We start from the raw sequence: 24,205 nt of genomic DNA, 5'->3' as shown, positions 1-24,205 counted from the left end.
TGCAGGTGACCTGTGATTCGGGTGACCTGTGATGAATGATAAAACTAACCAGAAAAGGCAAATGCTAAATTACAGAGAAACTTTTTGAAGATTCAGCCATTATGGACATCTAGCATAAGAACTTTAGCCTAAGGGATTACCCTCACCTCTAAATGATGAAGTAGGTTACCTGGACTGTCCGATTTTACCATGGCTCAAAATACAGCCTGCTCCCAGAGGGATCGAGCATCATGGAGTGGTATTATATCCTATGTGGCCACAAGCAATTCTGCTGCAAATATGCTACCAGCTTTTACAGATTTGGCCAGGTGCAAGAAAAATTCACAATGATGTATTCTAAATCCCGATTTTAAGTATATATTCAGACATGCCTTGTACCTTGAAGAAAGAGACTGGGAAGAAACAGGGAGAGGTGGCATGTATTTTGTTCATGCTAAACTCACCCTCGGAGTTCCATCTGACATGGCTTAACTCTCTTCAAAAGAATGTCGCTTGAAATCGCAGTAGGGGACGGAGCTGTTTGTTTCTCCTCTTGGTGTCACAAAAAGGCAGTATTCCTTCACCCACATGAAGCAGCAGAAAAGCTTTATTTAGATCCTCAAGTGCAAGACAGATACTTTAGAAACCTAAACCAGAGCTGAGCCCAAGAGAAGAGAGACATACATTTAAATTAGAGTATGTTTGGTGTGTGTGTGGTGGTGGTGTTGTTTTTAACTTGAGCTTATTTTTATCTTTCAAGAGAAAAAATTATGTGCTACAGTTGCCATGCAACACAAACTGCTCTAACAGCTTTCTAATTTTAATTTCAGAAGTCTACAGAGCAAATGAAGAAGGTCCCTACTATCATCCTTTCTGTCTCGTATAAAGGAGTCAAATTTATTGATGCAACAAATAAGGTGGGTACCATACCTCTACAGTCCCGAGTAAATGATCTAAAATCCTTTGCTTCCCATCATACTTAACATCCCCATTTTATTTAATTTTTCTTAATGTTTTGGCCACATCATGTGGCATGTGGGATCTTAGTTCCCCAAGCAGGGATCAAACCTGAGTTTAAGTCTTAACCACTGGAGTCTTAATCACTGGACCACCAGGGAAGTCCCATCATCCCCCATTTTAATCACTCCCCAACCCCCACCTCCATGCTCCCTAAACACAGCTGTAGATACACACACACACACACACACACACACACACACAGGGGCACCTTGCATCTGGAGGCCTGATCCAGGATTTCTACACATATCTTGCATTCACCTTTCCAAGGTACCTTCCCTCATAGACTGTGCTGTTCAGGATCTGACGATATCCCTTTGGGTCCAGGGAACATTAAAACAGGAAAAATCGTGTCTAGAGTGAAAACGCATCAGTGTTCATTCCTCCGTCAGAGGAAGTGTCACTAGGCAACAGACTAGAGTGTTTGTTTCTCCCTTTCTCCAGAGATAGGCCTGTGCTTTCTTTTGATGTATGTAATGAATACCTGACACAGGGAACACACGCTCTGGCTTTTACATCGTATAATTGCATTTCATTCTCAACTATTGAGATGGAAGAGAGGGTTTCAACTGCATTGTTTTCTTAAGAGGCGCCATCCGAAAAGCTCAGGCCATGCTGTGACCATGCTATGACCTTGAACTCACTGGGAGAATGGTTCATGGGCTCCAAGGTCAAGTGCAGACAAACAGGTTACATTTTACTTCAAAAGTGTCCTTTCTTGGCAAAGATGACGGAGTGCAGGTGCTAAACTAGAAAATGCGGGTGTGACCACTCTCACCCTCCAGAAACTCAAACCTGACTGGCTTTTCCTCCCAAACCCCCACATGTCCCTGCATTTTAGTCTTCCATCCTTCCAACCAATAAAGTATAGAAATTGGGGAAATGAGGTGATCCCCATTGGTGAACACTGTTTGTTTTCTGGACTGCCTACCCAGTCCTCCCGGTTGGACCCACTCCATTCTGGGGAAAGGAAGCAGAAGTCATGAATCAGATGAATTTAAATGATGGAAATTTATGACCAGGGCACCTGGATTTAGATTCAGGGAAACATCCTGTAGCCAATGACTCTTGACTGTAATAAGCCTGACTATGTGAATCCCCAGATTCAATGGCTTTCACGCACTGAAAGCCTTCCCAGTTTGTTTTCTGTAATGAAGAAGACTGCTGTGTCAGTGGTCAGATAAGCCCAAGCTCCCCAAGTCTACTGAGGAGAACAACCTCCCAGTTTTAGAAGCAGTCCTGAAACCCAGGCAGAAAGCTGATAATGCAGCCTACTCAAGCTAGCCAATGATGTCCAGAGCACACTCAGAGTCAGATGCCTTAGGTGGATGATGGCTTCAACCTGGCAATATGTCATTGATAGTTACCATTCAGTTCAGTTCAGTCGCTCAGTCATGTCAAATGCCTTGCAACCCCAAAACTGCAGCACACCAGGCCTCCCTGTCCATCACCAACTCCTGGAGTCCACCCAAACCCGTGTCCATTGAGTCGGCGTTGCCATCCAACCATCTCATCCTCTGTCGTCCCCTTCTTCTCCTGCCCTCAATCTTTCCCAGCATCAGGATCTTTTCCAATGAGTCAGTTCAGTTACCATTCAGTTGAGTTAAGTCGCTCAGTCGTGTCCAACTCTTTGCGACCTCATGAATTGCAGCACGCCAGGCCTCCCTGTCCATCACCAACTCCCGGAGTTCACTCAGACTCACGTCCATCGAGTCAGTGATGCCATCCAGCCATCTCATCCTCTGTCATCCCCTTCTCCTCCTGCCCCCAATCCCTCCCAGCATCAGAGTCTTTTCCAATGAGTCAACTCTTCGCATGAGGTGGCCAAAGTACTGGAGTTTCAGCTTCAGCATCATTCCCTCCAAAGAAATCCCAGGGCTGATCTCCTTCAGAATGGATTGGTTGGCTCTCCTTGCAGTCCAAGGGACTCTCAAGAGTCTTCTCCAACACCACAGTTCAAAAGCATCAATTCTTCGGCGCTCAGCCTTCTTCACAGTCCAACTCTCACATCCATACATGACCACAGGGAAAACCATAGCCTTGACTAAATGAACCTTTGTTGGCAAAGTAATGTCTCTGCCTTTCAATATGCTATCTAGGTTGGTCATAACTTTCCTTCCAAGGAGTAAGCGTCTTCTAATTTCATGGCTGCAGTCACCATCTGCAGTGATTTTGGAGCCCCCAGAAATAAAGTCTGACACTGTTTCCACTGTTTCCCCATCTATCTCCCATGAAGTGATGGGACCGGATGCCATGATCTTCGTTTTCTGAATGTTGAGCTTTAAGCCAACTTTTTCACTCTCCACTTTCACTTTCATCAAGAGGCTTTTGAGTTCCTCTTCACTTTCTGCCATAAGGGTGGTGTCATCTGCATATCTGAGGTTATTGATATTTCTCCCGGCAATCTTGATTCCAGCTTGTGTTTCTTCCAGTCTAGCGTTTCTCATGATGTACTCTGCATATAAGTTAAATAAGCAGGGTGATAATATACAGCCTTGACCTACTCCTTTTCCTATTTGGAACCAGTCTGTTGTTCCATTTCCAGTTCTAACTGTTGCTTCCTTACCTGCATACAGATTTCTCAAGAGGCAGATCAGGTGGTCTGGTATTCCCATCTCTTTCAGTATTTTCCACAGTTTATTGTGATCCACAAAGTCAAAGGCTTTGGCATAGTCAATAAAGCAGAAATAGATGTTTTTCTGGAACTCTCTTGCTTTTTTCATGATCCAGCGGATATTGGCAATTTGATCTCTGGTTCCTCTGCCTTTTCTAAAACCAGCTTGAACATCAGGAAGTTCACGGTTCACGTATTGCTGAAGCCTGGCTTGGAGATTTTTGAGCATTACTTTACTAGCATGTGAGATGAGTGCAATTGTGCAGTAGTTTGAGCATTCTTTGGCATTGCCTTTCTTTGGGACTGGAATGAAAACTGACCTTTTCCAGTCCTGTGGCCACTGCTGAGTTTTCCAAATTTGTTGGCATATTGAGTGCAGCACTTTCACAGCATCATCTTTCAGGATTTGAAATAGCTCCACTGGAATTCCATCACCTCCACTAGCCTTGTTCGTAGTGATGCTTTCTAAGGCCCACTTGACTTCACATTCCAGGATGTCTGGCTCTAGGTCAGTGATCACACCATCGTGATTATCTGGGTCGTGAAGATTTTTTTTGTATAGTTACCATTATCGGATTACAGTTGTGGGGAGCCTGATCAGAAAAATCCCAATTGATTTGCTTTTTCATTTCTTAGAAGCAATTTTAGTCGCTTCCTTTAGCCCTAGGTTATAGTCAATTGGTCTTTAAAGTTTCAAAACTTTATGGAATTCTTATGATACCATTGTTTTCAGTGTATCTAAACTTCAAGAAAGTCTTTGGCATTTTTTTAACCTGGAGCAGTTGCCTCTACCCCATTTGCACTTGAAAATCATGAAAGGCAGTATATTTTCAGCATATGGGTTTAACAGTCTCTTAGATTAACAATGTTATTAGCAGGCTTGGATTCTGACATTTTCTAAACAAGTTGTATTTGCCCTGAGACGTTTCCAGAGTCTTAAGACTGTTGTCCCATGAAGCTGGTGGCATGACTGAGTGCATCTATGATAATAGCATCCTCTCTAACGCTCTCTCCACCATCAGAGGAAGGAGGGAGCACTATTGGCTCTGTGGCCTTTACCTTATGGACACATTAGTGGCCGTAGATCTTGATCCTAGACTTTGAGAGGATGCTTCTGCTCTAGTCACCCGTACTTAGATGAGTTACTCATAGAGCTCTCCCCACTAAGGACTACCTGGACATCTAAGCACTGGAAGATATGCCAAAGATAATTGCATGAATAAAGACACTAGATGAAGAAAGCCCATGTGTCTTTCAAGTCCTCACAGTGTGGTCCTCAGCCTCTTCTCAAAATCCAGAGCAAAGGCAGATGCATATGTTGGTGGCAGGTGAAGCCAAACTCTCTATGACCTTTAAGATAATATATTACATTCCAATTTCATATCTCTTTTTGGCAATCACAAAAGAAAACTGGTGAGTCTGGGTAATTTTAAAACTAGTTAAAAAGCACTTGGCTGGCTTTTTCAGGAATTTGGGGACATTGATTTCAACACTGGTGGCTACACAGGGTCCCCATCCCAGCATCCTAAGGTGTAGCTGATCTGCTTCAATCTGAGGGTGGATGGTGGGTGACTCAGGGCCGTGGCCTAGGAGTTAGTGTGTGAGAAACCAGAGCAGAGAGCTTGTGTTAGAAGGTAGGAAACAGTGAAGAGCTGCGCTGGTAGAGTTTGTCTGAGGACGGCTGAGAGACACTGCCAGCCAGGGCTGAAGGCCTGGTTTCAGGGGGTGTGGAGGAGCCACCGCTGAAGGGTTGTGCTCGGGTTGTGGTGTGAAGGGAGCTGTGCTCATCAGCAGTGTCTGCAGGGCATCGTGTATGCCACTTGGTCCTGTGCAAAGGCCAGCCTCTGGTTAATGCCCACAGCAGGCAAGGAGCAGGCTGATGCACTCCAGGTCCTGCTTCCAGTTTGCACCACAGGTTCCTCCCCTGGGAAGCATTGTCTACAGGGAGCCACTCTGACTTGAAGTGAAGGACTTGTGATTTGTAGACATCTAGGAAGACCTCACAATTTGAGGTGCTGTGACCACTAAGCCTGTACTGAGACACAAGCAGAAGTCACAGCTTATTGTTTATGTTTGATGTTTTCGTTGTTCTTGATTCTTAAACTGTTCCCTCCCGACCACCACATCTCTGTAACCCTGCCCTGGTCACATAGAGGGGGTGTTTGGACTTCTCCGGACATGAAGAGTAACCAAAGGCCTCAGACCCTTTTCCAAGTGACTGCCCTGCAGTGACACAACCAACTGGTCACTGAGAAGGACTAAAACTTGACTTTCCCATTCCCTAACCTAATGCTTTTTTCTGTTACTTTTTTCTGTTTCCACAGCTCCTTCTACCAATTCGTTTGAAGTGCAATGGATGCTTAATTTACACTTCCATTCCTATTTGCTTGCATTTGACTAGGTAAAAGGTGAACCTTCCAGCAAAACACTTCTTTCCTTTTACTCTCATGAAGAAATAGCTGTGGCTGAGTTCATGGAGAAGGCTAGGTACCTGGTTATCAACTCATGAGTTTATTACCTACCAACATAGGAAACAAATTGAATAATTAAACTCTATTTGAAAAGGAAGAAGCGAAAATGACATTGAACTAAAAATGGGACTTGGAATAGATTTATACTAAAATGTTACAGATAAATCACACCAGCTTTCTGGTGCTCCGTAGCCCAAGGTAGCTCTAGCGTGGCTTTCCACCAAGAAGACTACAACTGCTTAGTTCCAAACCCGTCTTCAGATCAGCAGGGCCTTCTAAGAGGTGACACAGTCCCCACATCCAGCACTTGACCAAGATTGGGTTGCATTTTGCCTTCCTGCTCTGACCCCCTTCTCAGTCTTCCCATCCAGCTAAATTAGGAATAACTCAGTGCCTGGGTTTGTTTGTTTTGAATGTCAGCCTCAGGTGGGGCTTATGCTATTTTTTTAGGCATAGATTAATTTAGGACTTTTGCCTAAACAAGTTGTTTATAGCACATGCAGCCTCCATTCCATCCACAGCTGTGGTGTAGTCTGTAGGCCAGGACTATTCCTGAGTCTCAGAATCATCATACACATGGAGACCTGGCCTTGCCATTCTACAAAGGTGATGCAGTGATGGCAGCATTGAGCTCAGTGTCCCCACATGTAGGTTTGTGTGCCTGACACACAGTGAGGCTAAACACTCCCAGTGTCAGCGTGTGAAGCAGAGAGATGTTTATTGCAGGGCCAGGCAAGGAGAATGGGTGGCCCATGCCCATACCCAAACTCCCTGGAGGGTTTCAGCAAAGCATTTAAAAAAAATAAATAAAGAACCACCACACCTTTTTTTAGTTTTTTCAGCAGAGCATTTTTAAAGACCAAGTGAGGGACTGGTGTCCCCAGGTATGTGATCAGCTCGTGCATAGTTCTCTTGACTGGTTGATGGTGATCAACCCTTAGGCGCCAGGTGGCCTGGTGGCTGTGCGCTCTTGATCATCAAGTAGTTCATTTCTTCCCAAGTGCTAGTACAAAAGAACTCGCCTGCTGATGCAGGAGACACAAGACATGTGGGTTCGATCCCTAGGTCAAAAAGATCCCCTGGAGAAAGGCAACCCACTCCAGTATTCTTGCCTGGAGAATCCCATGGACAAAGGAGCCTGTTGGGCTACAGTCCATGGGGTCGCAAAGAGTCCAGCATGACTGAAGCAACTAAGCATGCATGCATGGTGGTGGTTTTTTAGCATCTGAAAAACTCAGGCATGAGCTACTATTATCTGGGTACTTCTGAGAGCATGTGGGAGCGGGATCTGTCCTGAAAAGGCCTCACTCGGTTACATCAGCAGTGAGTCCTGCTCGGTTACATCAGTTGTGAGATCCCAGGTCCTGTCCACATTCCAGCACCACCAACCTATCAGGAAGTTCTGTTCAAGATACCTCCCCAGCCAGTCCATCAGTATGAATTCATTTATAAGCATATTTTTCAACTGCCAATTAGGATGATTAAAGGCCAGTAACATGAGCTATTAACTGATTATAGAACATTTTTATTAGCCTGCCTTTCCTCTGGTTTAGACCATGAGAACAGAGGAATAAAAGTTTCAGCAGTAGGTGAAGAGGCTGATTTTGGAACATGGAGCAGCATGGAGGAGGGCAGGGCCTCAGAGTTAAGAGACAGTCCTGGGCTCCTGGGGATGAGAGAAGTGAGGGAGTGGAGGGCAGGAGTGGTTGTGGGGATGGGTTTCAGAAAATTGGGAGGGAAAGTCAAGAAAGAGGAAAAGTGTCTTAGTGCTGTAATAAATTACCATAGATGGGGTTGCTTAAACCACAAATATTTATTTCTCACAATTTCAGAGGCTGGAAAGTCCAAAATTAAGTCAGCAACAGATACAGTATCTGATGAAAGCCTCCATTTGCTGCTTCATAAACAGCCATCTTCCTGCTGTGTCCTCATGGCAGAGAGGGCCAGTTGGCTCTCTCGACTGTTTTGGGGTGGGGTTTTTTTTTTTTTTGCAATTTTTTTCAGCCAACTTAGATTTATTTATTTATTTCTATTAAATGTTTTATTTTGTATTGGAGTATAGCTGATGAACCGTGTTGTGATAGTTTCAGGTGGACAGCAAAGGGACTCAGCCATACATTCACATGTATCCATTCTCCCCCAAACTCCTCTCCCATCCAGGCTGCCACAGAACATTGAGCAGAGTTCCCTAGAGAATGAACTTATGATTTCTGGGGGAAAAGATGGGGAGGAGGGATAGTTAGGAAGTTTGGGATGAACAGGTACATACTGCTATATTTGAAATGAATAACCAAGGACCTACTGGCTCCTCGTCTTGTAAAAGCACTAATCACCTTCACGAGAGCTCCACCCTCTTGACCTAATCACATCCCAAAGGCCCACCTCTAAGCACCATCACACTGGGAGCTAGGATTTCAAGATACAAACTTGGGGAGGACAGACACACGAAGCTCAGAATTAAGAGAGAGCTCAAGAGATAAAGCTTGATCTACTTTACAAGTTTTCCCTGGGCCAGAGGGCTGTCATACATCATTGAAAATCAAGAGTGACATCTTATGAACTGGCAAGATTCAGGGTATTCAGTGCAATAAAAGTCACAGGGCACTTTTCACTGTAACACTTTCCTGAGAAGTTAATCTACCTTTTTTGTTGTTGTTCAGTCATGTCTGACTCTTCGCAACCCCATCAACTACAGCATGCCAGGCTTCCTTGTCCTTCGCTATCTCTCGGAGTTTGCTCAGACTCATGTCCATTGAGTTGATGATGTCATCCAACCATCTCATCCTTTGTGGCCCCCTTCCTCTTTTGCCCTCAATCTTTCCCAGCATCGAGGTATTTTCCAGTGAGTCAGCTCTTTGCATCAGGTAGCCAAAGTATTGGAGCCTCAGCATCAGTCCTTCCAATGAATCTACCTTATGCTAGTTAAAAATCTCAAGAACACAACACACCAATTAAGTTGGAGCCAATGCTCTATTTCCAGTAAGAGTGGATCCTGGATGATGAGACTGCATCCACACAGACTTGCCGAAAGAACTCGCAGCCCCCAATTAAAATGACGGAAACAAAGTAAATCAAATGACGGTGGAGGCCCAGAGCACCTGCTAACACTGTACCTATAAAGATCACGCAGCTCTTATTAATTTTAAATTTAAGATTTCACAAGTTCCTAATTTAGTTTTCTTCTTGAAGAAATGCTGTCTGGATGTCAGAAGAGGCTCTGGACCTTCTATCTTGAAATTCTATCCTGCAAGAGGATGTTACTTGTTTATGCGATTCTGACTCCAGTTTATTTTTGACAGTGCTACATGTAGTATCAACATAAGGGACCACTGTGAAGAATGTCTTAATTTAATTTTCTTTCATGTGTTAATTCTGTAATTGCTTCCTAACCACACAGCTCAGCAGAGTGAGGGGCATGAAAAACTTGCTCGGGGCGCTGGCAGGGAAGGGCATTTTGTAAGCATTTTTAGATATTGATGGGTGTACCCGGAGCATTATATGTGCTTGGGTTATTTAAGACTGTGCAATTACAAAGTAATTAGGGTAATCATTAAAGGTTTTAGATCTATGACAACTGCAGAAATCATAAATAGATATTATGAGATTATAAATGGGATATTATGAGATTAAGAAATGATTGCACGATTATGTGAAATATTTTCCTTCTTAAATTCATCAATATATCAAAAGAAGTATCTGGCAGGGTTTGCAGCCCAGTGGTTTCTCCTTGATTATTTTGTGCTTCAGGGTAATTGTACCTAAACGTTTCCTCGGGCACTTTCCCATTATTGGGAATGAGGTTGGGATGAGGAGGCTGGCAAGGAGAGGCCATGAAAAAATTGCTAGTGAGAAGAAAAATGAAATGGTGTTGAACCAGTGAGAGAGAGGCTGGGGGTGAGAAGCATTGCATTGTATTTGAGAGAGCCTGAGCTCTGCGGTCCGATAAACCGCAGATTGTGGGCTCAGCTCCACCACCTGCCCTGCGTTAAGGCACTTACACTGTCTGAGGACCAGTTTCCACCTGTGAGCTGCTGAGGCTAACCTCCAGCGTCCACTCGCCCACTCGTAATTACAACACGGCGGGAATAGTTAGCAAAGTGTTGTCATCCACAGGGCCCTGCGTCAAGCCTGCGGTGCGCTGTTTCCCTCCTCCCACCCCTGCACCCTCGTCTCTGCAGAGTTGTCAAGAGAGAGTGCTTTGACTTGCCCTCCCCAACCTGCCTGGCTCTGGGGAGCTCTGGCCGGCACAGGACAACAGTAAGGGATGGTGAGGGCTCAGGTTCCTGGGGAAGCAGAACAGGGCAGGGGGGCTTTTCCAGGAAGAGCTGGCAGGAGGCAGCGCTGACTCTCCCAGTGTACGTGGGGGATGGAAACAGTAAAATCCTTAACAATAATTATTTTTTTTAAAGTGTCTACATGGCGCCAGGCAAGAACTGCTGCTCCGGGTTCAGACTATTTTAGGTTGTTTTTCATTAAACGAAAATATTCCTTCCAGACCTGGTGTACCTTTGCCCACAGAGAGTGGGTCATTTTGAATGTTGCTGGTCTAGAACATTCTAGGAAAAGGGACAGCAGCTGCTTCCCAGGTCGTTTGCCTTGGTTCTAAAATAGGCTGGTTTGCAGAGGAAAACAGTGGTCATTTATGTCATTTCTTCCAGAACATAATTGCTGAGCATGAGATTCGTAACATCTCCTGTGCTGCCCAGGACCCGGAAGACCTCTCGACGTTCGCTTATATCACTAAGGACTTGAAGTCCAATCACCACTACTGTCACGTGTTCACGGCCTTTGATGTGGTGAGTACCCATCCTCTTTAGACTGACTCAAGATTTCTGTGAATGTACCTGGAATTTATTGAAAGCAGTGTAGATGCTTGGTTTGTTTGAGTTTTGTGTTTTTTTTGCTGTACTGGGTCTTCGTTGCTACATGCGGGCTTTCTCAAGTTGTGGCACGCAGGGGACTGCCCTCTGTTGAGCTTCTTACTGCAGTGGCTTCTCTTGCTGTACAGAACATGGGTGTTAGGTGCAGGCTTCAGTGGTTGTGGCGTATAACACAGGCTTGGTTACTCCTCAATATGTGGGATCTTCCTGGCTCCGAGATCAAACCTGTGTCCCCTGCACTGGGAGGCAGATTCTTAACAACTGGACCACCAGGAAGTCCAAATGCTTGGTTTTTGTTTGTTTGTTTGTTTTACCAAATATTAAGGTATTTGTGGTATAAGATGTTTTGCAGACTTCGGCTTTTCTGAGCTTTTTCTATATTTTCACTCATCCATTAAATTTCAAACTCCATTTCTATTCAGTATCTGAACTGCCATTGATCAACTACTAACTTCACTTTTTAAATTTAATGAATTCCTTTCTTTGGTACCAAAATACAGTAAATGTCTTTCAGCTTTTGTTCCTTCACTATATCTGTTGGTTTCTTGGGGAGCCATTTCTAAATAGTAGGACATAGTAATCTAGGTTTGTTTGGAAGAAATATAAATTTTAGTGCCTCATACAATACTTATGGTTTTCTATATTGAATAGTAATTAAATTAGACATCTACAAATAGTAATTGGGAACAGTGAGGTTTGGTCTATTTAACTATGACCCATATTCAGAAATTAGTCTTGTAATGATGTCCTTATGGTGTTATACCACCTATAATCCTGTTTGTCATTGTCTTAAAACTAACCCATATGCAATATTTGTTTTTCTCTTTCTGACTTATTTTGTACGACAGACTCTAGGTCCATTCATGTCACTACAAATGACCCAATTTCATTTCTTTTTATTGCTAACATTCCATTGTATACATATACTACATCTTCTTTATCCATTCATCTGTCAATAAACATCTAGGCTGCTTCTATGTCATAGCTATTGTAAATAGTGCTGCAGTGATCATTGAGTTACATGTGTCTTTTTGAATTATGGTTTTCTCAGGATATATGCCCAAGAGTGGGATTGCTAGGTCATATGGTAGTTCTAGAACCTCCAACCAGTTCTCCATAGTGGCTGTATCAATTTACATTCCCACCAACAGTGCAAGAGGGTTCCCTTTTCTCCACACCCTCTCCAGCATCTATTGTTTGTAGATTTCTTGAGAGTGGCCATTTTAATTGGTGTGGGGTGATATGTCATTGTACTTTTGATTTGCATTTCTCTGATAATGAGTGATGGTGAGTGTATTTTCATTTGTTTGTTAGCTATCTGTATGTCTTCTTTGGGGAAATGTCTCTATATCTTCTGCCTATTTTTTGATTGGGTTTGTATTTTTTTTTTTGATATTGAGCTGCATGAGCTGCTTGTATATTTTGGAGAGTCTTTTTCAGATACAGGTGGTCGGTGTTAACAGTTAAGGACTGCAAAGCCAAGCCCTTACAGTATCCCTGGATGCATTTGTTCCCATGGGATCGAAATTGTTGATTAAAGCCATGTCCGCATTAGGTTTCTGGTGCCTTTAGACATAACTTGCCATTCTTATGAGATGCAGTTGTTTCTTTAAACAACAGAATTTATCTTTCTATCCCCATACCTTTTGGTTTTCCTGATACACCCTTCTCTGGGAGAGTTGCCTTGGTGTCATAGAAAGGACAAGCTGCTCAGAGTTCACATTCCAACTCGCTGCCTGCTCCCTGATCTTAGATGAGGAGCAGGACTCGGAGTCCCGATTTCCTTTGTCTACAGAACAGGTGCAGGGATGTGTCCCTCACAGGTTTTCATTGGGACTGAAATGAAGGAACGTATGTAGAGGCTCATGAACAATGTGTCATGGTCAGCACCACCTCTGTCTCTCTCCTTCCCTTCTGACCTCACAATTCACTCTGGCCTTTTCCTGCTAAAAGACATAAGGTAGATTTTTCAGAAGTATATTTATAGTCCCACGTTTTCCCACTGCCCTTGCAAAAGAACTGAAAAAAACTAGAATAAATAAACAGAAGCAGTAGAAAGCAAGCATAGACTCTGTAGGCCTTCTCTTGGTCTATTGCTTCTATATAGTGTTTTCATTGAGTGTCAGCATTAATATTCCAGTATTGTCAGGATGAATTCCAGCCTTCCCTTGGGAATTGCAGTGTTTCTTTCTAAATTGGTTTTAGAGTAATATATAATTTGCCTCCATAAGAGTATCTAAAACAGTGTTCTCTATTCAAACTAAAAATGATACCCATGGGCCATCTGGCCCCTTAAGTTTTTCAGCTGGTGTATATGTGACGCCAGAATTCTGAGGCGAAATATAGGGGAAAAATAGTCAACTCTTTGGTTTTAAGACCAACACAATGTCCCTGGTACATTTTGAAAACATGTGGAGAATTGCTTCACCTTTTATCTTTTCATCCAGATATTTGATTTAATGTAGACATTCACTAGCTTAGGAGTCTGGTATCAGCTCCAAAGGATTTTCATCTTACGCCATGAATCCACCATTTTAATTCTCTCTAGGTGAACAGTTTGTCTAACTTCAAAAACAGTCACAAAGGCCACCAGTCCTGACCTGGGCCTTTGAGCAATTTTGAGATGCACCAAGCTTTGTTTGCACTGAAGAAAAAAAAAAAAAGCCTCTTTGAGCATGGATTTCGTGTCTTTATGTAGGGCAGTTCAATATTCAGCCCATTCTTGAAGCATTAACATTCTTTTGATATGAATCAGTCCCCCTGGCTGCCCAAATGGCAAAAGAATACCTCCAGTATCCATTTAGTCTTTCAGCTGATGTGTTTTGAGTATATATTTGCTTACTTTTTATTGGAGTATAATTCCTTTACAGTGGTGTGTTCCTGCTGTACAGCAGCATGGAGCAGCTATGTGTGTATATATATCCCCTCCCTCTCAAATCTCCCTCCCACCCCCACCCCCATCTAGGTTACATAGCGCACCAAGCTGAGCTCCCGCTACACAGCAGCTTCCCACCAGCTCTCTACTTTACACATGGTAGTGTACATATGTCAGTGCAGCTCTCTCAATTCATCCCACCTTCTTCTTCCCCCACCCCCCTGCCATGACATACACATTTTTAATTGCAGTTATTACTACTTTCACTTTGTAGATCTCTTATGAGTCATAGGAAGTTTTTCTGAATATCTCCTATTATCAAGAAAATTCAGTGATAGGAGAACTTCCAGTTTACAGAGAGTTGGATTTGAAATTCAGAACATTTTTCGCATCGAAATCCTGTGGTCTTAGAAGGGAAGCTCAAGCCCCACTACGAAAGCAAGCATGTGAATCTAACATAGTTATTTACTCTGAGACACTGCAGAGCCCTCCGTAGGCTCAGACACCAGGAGGGGGAGTGCTCTGTGTTTTCCAGGGTCATTTGGCCGTGGGAGCCTCTTGCCAGGAAAGCTCCTCATGGGCCTGGCATTCTGCAGAACACACTTCAGAAAATGCTATGCTTTATCTTCTCTAAGCTTGTTCTCATTCCTAAGAATCTATTAGGTTGGTACAAAAGTAATTGCAGTTTTGGACTGCAATTTTTAAATTTTGTACCATGAATTTTAAATCATTATAACTAGGCTCCAACACATCTTTATTAATCAAAATAGGAACCATTACAATCAACACATTTTTGCCAAAAAGAAATGTTTGTTTATTCCTGTAGCATGCTTCAGGATTCTACAAACTCTTGGAAAGCATTTTCTGCATCCTGCTGCTTGTGGAAGCACTTTTCCTGCAGAAAATTGTCGAGCTGCTTGAAAATGTGGAGGTCAGTTGGTGAGAGGTCAGGAGAAGGAAATGGCAACCCACTCCAGTGTTCTTGCCTGGAGAATCCCAGGGACGGGGGAGCCTGGTGGGCTGCCATCTGTGGGGTCACACGGAGTCAGACATGACTGAAGTGACTTAGCAGCAACAGCAGGTGAATATGGCAAATGAGGCAAAACTTTGTAGCCCAATTCATTCAACTTTTGAAGTGTTGGTTGTTCAACGTGCGATCAGGTGGTGGTATGGAGAAGGCAACAGAATGGGCCCATTCTGTTGACCAGTGCTGGCTGAGGCGTTGCGGTTTTCAGTGCATCTCATCAATTTGCTGAGCATACTTCTCAGATACAATGGTTTCACCAGGATTCAGAAAGCTGTAGTGGATCAAATGGGAAGCAGACCACCAGTGATCATGACCTTTTCTTGGTGCAAGTTTGGCTTTGGGAAGTGCTTTGGAGCTTCTTCTCAGTCCAATCACTGAGCTGGTCATTGCTGGTTGTCATATAAAATTCACTTGTCGCACGTCACAATCCGATCGAGAAATGGTTCATTGTTGTTGCATAGAATAAGAGAAGATAACACTTCAAAATAACAATTTTTAAATTTTTAGTCAGCTGTGAGGCACCCACTTATTGAGCTTTTTCACCTTTACAGTTTGCTTCAAATGCCAAACAACCACAGAAAGGTCAACATTGAGTTCTTGGGCAACTTTTCACGTAGTTGTAAGAGGATCAGCTTCAATGATCCTCTCAATTGGTCATTGTTAACTTCCGATGGTCAGCCACTGTACTCCTCATCCTCAAGGCTCTCGTTTCCTTTGCAAAACTTCTTGAACAACCACTGCACTCTACATTCATTAGCAGTTTCTGGGCCAGATGCATTGTTGATGTTTTGAGTTGTCTCTGATGCTTTATGACCATTTTGAACTCGAATAAAAAATCACTCATCTTTGCTTTTTGTCTAACATTATTTCTGTTGTCTAAAAGAAATATAAATTAAACCACAAGTAATATCTCATTAGCAAAAAATCATAAAGTGAGACATGCACATTAAAATGATGTATAGCAGAACCACATTTATTTAAGAATGTATTTCAATATCAAACGACAAAGTTCAACACTTGTAAAACTGAAATTACTTTTGCCCCAACCTAATACACTAAATTCAGCTTGTGGTATTTTCAGTTTTAAATGACAGGTAGATGAAAATTAAAAAAAGACTAGATCAGAAGTGGAATTAGTGTTCCCAAGAAAAGCCAGTGTGTATTATACTTCATTGGGCTTCCCTGGTGGCTGAGATGGTAAAGAATCTGCCTCCAATGCAGGAGACCTGGGTTCGATCCCTGGGTTGGGAAGATCCCCTGGAGGAGGGCATGGCAACCCATTCCAGTATTCTTGCATGGAGAATCCCCATGGACAGAGGAACCTGGTGGGCTGCAGTCCATGGGGTCGCAAAGAGTCAGACACAACTGAACGACTAAGTGCACAGCATACACACCCATTATACCTATCAGCAAACCCCGACTTACTCTGCATTCTAGACTCACTATGGTGGCAGCTGATTCCTAGTCACCTCTCTAATGGGACATGCCTCATCCACTTCTGAACAAGAAGCTGCCCAACCTCCACCTTCCAGGCAGTGAAAACTTGAGGGAAGAGAATAGGCCTAGGTAGGGGAAAAAATGTGTGTTGTGAGTCTAGGAGTGTAGTTTCCTGCAGTTCAGAAGACCCAGGTTCTACCCTTGGTTTGGGAAGATCTCCTGGAGAAGGAAATGGACACTCCAGTATTCTTGCCTGGAGAATTCCATGGACCAGAGGAGCCTGGCGGGCTGAATTCGGTCCATGGGGTCACAAAGAGTCGGACACAACTGAGTGGCTAACACTTTCATGAGTCTAGGAGTTTTGAGACTTAAAACAACAAATTCAGCTTTTTTCTCCTCCACTCTTCTTTTTGAAAGATTTATTTATTCTCTTTGTGGCTGTGCTGGTGTTCACTGCAGCGCATGGGCTTTCTCTAGTTGCAGTGAGTAGGGGCTACTCTTCATTGTGGTGCGCTGGCTTCTCACTGCAGTGGCTTCTCTTGTTGCGGAGCACAGGCTCTAGGTGCAGGAGCTTCAATAGTTGTGGTTCTCGGGTCCAGAGCACTGGCTCAGTAGTTACGGCACACGGGCTTAGCTTCTCCTTGGAATGTGGAATCTTCTGGTCTGGGGATCAAACCCAAGTCTCCTGCATTGGCAGGCGGATTCTTAACCAGTGGACCACCAGGGAAGCCCCTCTCCTCCACCCTTATCTCCAGTGAGTGAAGGGGAATACCATGCTGTTGGGCTGACAAGAGGGAGAATGGGTTGTTTCTGGGGCCACTAGATCCCAAGGCTGCAGTGATTGTCCTTAAAAGCCACCAAAAGAAACAGATAGATAGAAGTAAGATCACTTGGAAACTGTCATCTTCTATATATTATTCACTCAGTCTAGACATCTAGGTCATAGAATGGAGACAGGTAGATCAGAAAGATTTTGATGCATTTTTTGTGAAACTGTCAGATTTATTTTAGAAATCTGGGAGGGATCTCATTCAATAGTTCTATAGTATGAAATGTTTATTTTGTTTTAATAGCATTAAAAGCCATGACCACCACTAAACCATAGCTAATTCTCACCTCTCTATAAAGAACATGTTTGCAGTCTTTGGGATTTTTAACCATGCTCATTTTTCTCTTACTTGCAACTCCCAAAGTCTATAATCTTCAGTGTGTGAAGCTTAGACTAGTTCTGCAATATGTAGGGAACATCAAAGTCTTGATGCCTGTGGGTGGTGTGTGGGGGAGACGAGGATCCCTCTTTCCTGTGCTTTCTTGGTTGCATGTGGGCCATTAAAGGATCCAACCTGGAAGAAGAGAGATGACAGAATGCAGGAAATTGTGGTCAGCAGGCTGGGGGACAGCATTCTATAGTCCTCTTCCATCACTAAGTATCAGCAAACTTAAGTGCAGGGGAAGAACACCACCAGAGTCAACCACACTGTGACCAGTTTAATGAAAGTGAGATTCCTGAGCCCTTTCTTTTTCTCCAGTTTAATTAAGATACAGTTGGCATATAACACTGTATGAGTTTTAGGTATGCAGCATAAGGATTTGATATACATGCTGCACAGTAAGTTTAGTTAACATCCATCATACTTACACATTGGCTTTTGTGCGTATGTGTGATAAGAACTTCAGGATCTGTTCTGTCAATAACTTTCAAATGTACAATATAGGCAAACCTCAAAGACACTGCAAGTTTGGTTTTCCAGATCACCGCAATGAATCAAATATCACAAGAAAGAAAGTCGCATGAATTTTTTGATTCCCCAGTGCATATAAAAATTATGTGTACCGTATCCTGTAGCCTGTTAAGTGTGCAGTAGCATCATGTCTAAAAAACAATGTGTGTGTGCTAAGTCCCTTCAGTCGTATCCAACTCTTTGCGACCCCATGGACTGTGGCCCACCAGGCTCCTCTGTCCATGGGATTCTTCAGGCAGGAATACTGGGGTGGGATGTCATGTCCTTCTCCAGGGGATCTTCTCGACCCAGGGATTGAACCTGTGTCTCTTAGATCTCCAGCTTTGGCAGGCGGGTTCTTTACCACTAGTGCTGCCTCTGGTGCTAATTTAAAAATGCTTTATTGCTAAAATATGCTAACCATCATCTGAGCCTTCAGCATGTTGTAATCTTTTTTCAGTGGTAACAGAAGATCTGATCACAGTTCGGCATAACAAATATAATAATAATGAGAAAGTTTGAAATATTATGAGAATTAAAAAAATGGGACACAGAAACATGAAGTGAGCAAAGGCTATTGGAAAAATTGTCAATAGATTTGCTAAGTACAGGGTTCCACAAACCTTCAATTAAAAAAAAGAACAATATCATCAAAAAACAATAAAACGAGGCATGCCGGTATGGTACTGTTAACTATAGTCACCTTGCTATACCTGTGCACTCGGGGACTTACTCATCTCACAACTGAAAGTTTTTACCCTTTGACCATTTTCACCTATGTTTCCATTTCTTAAACTCGGAGTTGCTTTCCATTGAGGAGTGTGGGGTTCCTAGTGGAAAGTACCTGTGGCTTATGTTGCAGAGATTGTCCCACAAAGTGGGAATTCACTGTTGCAAGAGAACTTCTATTATTGATGTTAGCTGACCTCTGACGATGGAATTAATATTGTAATTAGAGTTAGATGGTCTCTTTCATTCTGTTTCTCATTTTCTCCACTTGAAAATGACCCTCAGGTAGTTGACTGTGATACTATGAACATAAATGGCAGTATCGTCATCGTCATTTAGTCACTCAGTCATGTCTGACTCTGTGACCCCATGGACTGTAGCCCACCTGGCTCCTCTGTCCATGCGATTTTCCAGGCAAGAACACTGGAGTGGCAGTATAAGAAAATGTTAAAGTGCATGGAGCCCTTAAGATGGGACTGTAACACGTTCCCTGGCAAGTCTCCCACTTACAAAGTAGCAACCTACTCTTAAGTAGAAACTTTTCCCTGGCACAGCCCCTAAAATTCACCAACAGTTCTGTGGCAGTAGAGAGCCTGCTCCCAAGATCAATGATTGAATAAAAATGGCAGCGCTCCCGGCCTTACGGCCCTTACATACCACCACCTTACCCCACCCCCACCCCCTGCCACCACCAAAAAAAAAAGATTAAATTAATAGATTGCATTTATCAGTACATCCTGTCCATTGGCATAAATCGTTGAGAATTAAGCAAGCCAAAAAATATTAAGAAAATAAGTCACTTTTTCTCTTATTCCTATTTTGTTGGGGAGGGGGGGGTAAGGGGATGGCTCAGGTGGTAAAGAATCTGCCTGCAATGCAGGAGACTTGGGTTTGATCCCTGGGTCAGGAGGATCCCCTGGAGGAGGGCATGGCAACCCACTCCAGTATTCTTGCCTGGAGAATCCCATGGACAGAGGAGCCTGGTAGTCTACAGTCTCATGGGGTCACAAAGAGCTGGACACAACTGAGTAACTAACACTTTCACTTTCAAGGGGTTTGATGTTATCAGAACCTTAAATCAATCCCAATTTATGTTAAGTTAGAAAGTAGGCATTCTGATTTTTTTTTTTCTCACAGATTGTTTTACAGCATTCATACATGTATTTGTTATAACTCCTCCTGTGTAACTGAAAATCAAATGTCATGTCTAGGGTTGAGGTCTTTAGAATCAGTCTGGCTTTTTTATTTATTTATTTTTAACGGAGGATAATTGCTTTACAGTGTTGTGTGGGTTTCTGCCATACGCCGACATGAATCAGCCATAGGTATACATACATTCCCTCCCTCCTGAACCTCCCTCCCATCTACAACCGCATCCCACCTCTGTAGATTGTCGCAGAGACACAACTTCCCATTAGCTAAGTATTTTATATATGGTAATGTAGGAACCTGGAATGTCAGGTCCATGAATCAAGGCAAATTGGAAGTGGTCAAACAAGAGATGGCAAGAGTGAATGTCGACATTCTAGGAATCAACAACTCAAATGGTCTGGAATGGGTGAATTTAACTCAGATGACCATTATATCTACTACTGCGGGCAGGAATCCCTCAGAAGAAATGGAGTAGCCATCATGGTCAACAAGAGTCCGAAATGCAGTACTTGGATGCAATCTCAAAAACGACAGAATGATCTCTGTTCATTTCCAAGGCAAACCATTCAGTATCACAGTAATCCAAGTCTATGCCCCAACCAGTAATGCTGAAGAAGCTGAAGTTGAACTGTTCTATGAAGACCTACAAGACCTTTTAGAACTAACACCCAAAAAAGATGTCCTTTTCATTATAGGGGACTGGAATGCAAAAGTAGGAAGTCAAGAAACACCTGGAGTAACAGGCAAATTTGGCCTTGGAATACGGAATGAAGCAGGGCAAAGACTAATAGAGTTTTGCCAAGAAAATGCACTGGTCATAACAAACACCGTTTTCCAACAACACAAGCAAAGACTCTACACATGGACATCACCAGATGGTCAATATCAAAATCAGACTGATTATATTCTTTGCAGCCAAAGATGGAGAAGCTCTATACAGTCAGCAAAAACAAGAGCAGGAGCTGACTGTGGCTCAGATCATGAATTCCTTATTGCCAAATTCAGACTGAAATTGAAGAAAGTAGGGAAAATCACTAGACCATTCAGGTATGACCTAAATCAAATCCCTTATGATTATACAGTGGAAGTGAGAAATAGATTTAAGGGCCTAGATCTGATAGAGTACCTGGTGAACTATGGAATGAGGTTCGTGACATTGTACAGGAGACAGGGATCAAGACCATCCCCATGGAAAGGAAATGCAAAAAAGCAAAATGGCTGTCTGGGGAGGCCTTACAAATAGCTGTGAAAAGAAGAGAAGCAAAAAGCAAAGGAGAAAAGGAAAGATATAAGCATCTGAATGCAGAGTTCCAAAGAATAGCAAGAAGAGATAAGAAAGTCTTCTTCAGCGATCAATGCAAAGAAATAGAGGAAAACAACAGAATGGGAAAGACTAGAGATCTCTTCAAGAAAATTAGAGATACCAAGGGAACATTTCATGCAAAGATGGGCTCGATAAAGGACAGAACTGGTATGGACCTAACAGAAGCAGAAGATGTTAAGAAGAGATGGCAAGAATACACAGAAGAACTGTACAAAAAAGATCTTCATGACCCAGATAATCATGATGGTGTGATCACTGACCTAGAGCCAGACATCCTGGAATGTGAAGTCAAGTGGACCTTAGAAAGCATCACTACGAACAAAGCTAATGGAGGTGATGGAATTCCAGTGGAGCTATTTCAAATCCTGAAAGATGATGCTATGAAAGTGCTGCACTCAATATGCCAGCAAATTTGGAAAACTCACCAGTGGCCACAGGACTGGAAAAGGCCAGTTTTCATTCCAATCCCAAAGAAAGGCAATGCCAAAGAATGCTCAAACTACTGCACAATTGCACTCATCTCACACGCTAGTAAAGTAATGCTCAGAATTCTCCAAGCCAGGCTTCAGCAATATGTGAATCGTGAACTTGAATGTTCAAGCTGGTTTTAGAAAAGGCAGAGGAACCAGAGATCAAATTGCCAATATCCGCTGGATCATGGAAAAAGCAAGAGAGTTCCAGAAAAACATCTATTTCTGCTTTATTGACTATGCCAAAGCCTTTGACTGTGTGGATCACAATAAACTGTGGAAAATTCTGAAAGAGATGGGAATACCAGACCACCTGATCTGCCTCTTGAGAAATTTGTATGCAGGTCAGGAAGCAACAGTTAGAACTGGACATGGAACAACAGACTGGTTGCAAATAGGAAAAGGAGGAGGTCAAGGCTGTATATTATCACCCTGTTTATTTAACTTATATGCAGAGTACATCATGAGAAACGCTGGGCTGGAAGAAGCACAAGCTGGAATCAAGATTGCCGGCAGAAGTATCAATCACCTCAGATATGCAGATGACACCACCCTTATGGCAGAAAGTGAAGAGGAACTCAAAAGCCTCTTGATGAAAGTGAAAGAGGAGAGTGAAAAAGTTGGCTTAAAGTTCAACATTCAGAAAACGAAGATCATGGCATCCGGTCCCATCACTTCATGGGAAATAGATGGGGAAACAGTGGAAACAGTGTCAGACTTTATTTTTGGGGGCTCCAAATCACTGCAGATGGTGACTGCAGTCATGAAATTAAAAGATGTTTACTCCTTGGAAGGAAAGTTATGACCAACCTAGATAGCATATTCAAAAGCAGAGACATTACTTTGCCAACAAAGGTTCGTCTAGTCAAGGCTATGGTTTTTCCTGTGGTCATGTATGGATGTGAGAGTTGGACTGTGAAGAAGGCTGAGTGCCGAAGAATGGATGCTTTTGAACTGTGGTGTTGGAGAAGACTCCTGAGAGTCCCTTGGACTGCAAGGAGATCCAACCAGTCCATTCTGAAGGAGATCAGCCCTGGGATTTCTTTGGAAGGCATGATGCTAAAGCTAAATTCCAGTACTTTGGCCACCTCATGGAAAGAGTTGACTCATTGGAAAAGACTCTGATGCTGGGAGGGATTGGGGGCAGGAGGAGAAGGGGATGGCAGAGGATGAGATGGCTGGATGGCATCACTGACTGGATGGACGTGAGTCTGGGTGAACTCCAGGAGTTGGTGATGGACAGGGAGGCCTGGTGTGCTGCGATTCATGGGGTCGCAGAGTTGGACACGACTGAGCGACAGAACTGAACTGAATGTATCTCAGTGCTACTCTCAAATTGTCCCACCCTCTCCTGCCCCTGCTGTATCCATAAATCTGCTCTCTACGTCTGAGTCTCTATTCCTGCCCTGCAGATAGGATCATCAGTACCATTTTTATAAATTCCATATATCTGTGTTAATATATGATACTTTAATATATGCTTGACATATGTTTTCACTTTCATGCATTGGAGAAGGAAATGGCAACCCACTCCAGTGTTCTTGCCTGGAGAATCCCAGGGACGGGGGAGCCTGGTGGGCTGCCGTCCATGGGGTCGCACAGAGTTGAACACGACTGAAGTGACTTAGCAGCAGCAGTTGATATATGTTTAATATATGTTCAACATAAATATATATGTTAATACACATTTAACACAAATATATGTTAATATATGTTTAACATATATGTTAATATATGTTTTTCTCTTTCTGACTTACTTCAGTCTGTATAACAGACTCTAGGTTCATCCACCTCAGTGGAACGGACTAAAATCTATCTCTTTTTATGGCTGAGTAATATTCTATTGTATGTATATTTGGCCACCTCATGCGAAGAATTGACTCATTGGAAAAGACTCTGATGCTGGGAGGGATTGGGGGCAGGAGGAGAAGGGGATGGCAGAGAATGAGATGACTGGATGGCATCACTGACTCGTTGGGTGTGAGTCTGAGTGAACTCCGGGAGTTTGTGATGGACAGGGAGGCCTGGCGTGCTGTGATTCATGGGGTTGCAGAGTCGGACACAACTGAGCGACTGAACTGAACTGAACCACAACTTCCATTCATCTGTCAAGGGTCTAGGTCACTCTCCTGTCCTGGGTATTGTAAATAGTACTGCAATGAACATTGGGGTGCACGTGTCTTTTTCAATTATGGCTTTTTCAGGATATATGCCCAGTAGTGGGATTGCTGGGTCATATGGTAGTTTTATTCCTTTTTAAAATAAATCTACATATTGTTCTCCATAGTGGCTGTATCAGTTTACATTCCCACCAGCAGTGCAAGAGGGTTCCCTTTCCTCCATATCCTCTCCAGAATTTATTGTTTGTAGTTTTGATGATGACCATTCTGGCCGGTGTGAGGTGATAGCTCATGGTAGTTTTGATTTCTTATTGTTGTTCAGTCACTAAGTCATGTTTGACTCTGCAACCCCATGGACTACAGCACACCAGGCTTCCCTGTCCTTCACC

General features: G+C 43.1%; 1 protein-coding gene across 14 annotated transcripts in view; it reads left to right on the top strand.

Annotated features, from left to right (window-relative positions):
* Positions 1-24,205, top strand: part of ANKS1B (ankyrin repeat and sterile alpha motif domain containing 1B) — a 1,154,742-nt gene that overhangs the window by 1,102,053 nt on the left and 28,484 nt on the right. For all 14 annotated transcript variants that reach the window (XM_019961140.2, XM_070789581.1, XM_070789585.1 and 11 more), the window contains 2 exons: positions 810-896; positions 10,740-10,877. In XM_019961140.2, the coding sequence (XP_019816699.2) occupies positions 810-896; positions 10,740-10,877 (225 nt within the window). The remainder of the gene's footprint in view (positions 1-809; positions 897-10,739; positions 10,878-24,205) is intronic.

The sequence above is a fragment of the Bos indicus genome, chromosome 5, assembly GCF_029378745.1.
Source record: "Bos indicus isolate NIAB-ARS_2022 breed Sahiwal x Tharparkar chromosome 5, NIAB-ARS_B.indTharparkar_mat_pri_1.0, whole genome shotgun sequence".
Lineage (NCBI taxonomy): Eukaryota > Metazoa > Chordata > Mammalia > Artiodactyla > Bovidae > Bos > Bos indicus.
This window is presented reverse-complemented; position numbering and strand designations above follow the sequence as displayed.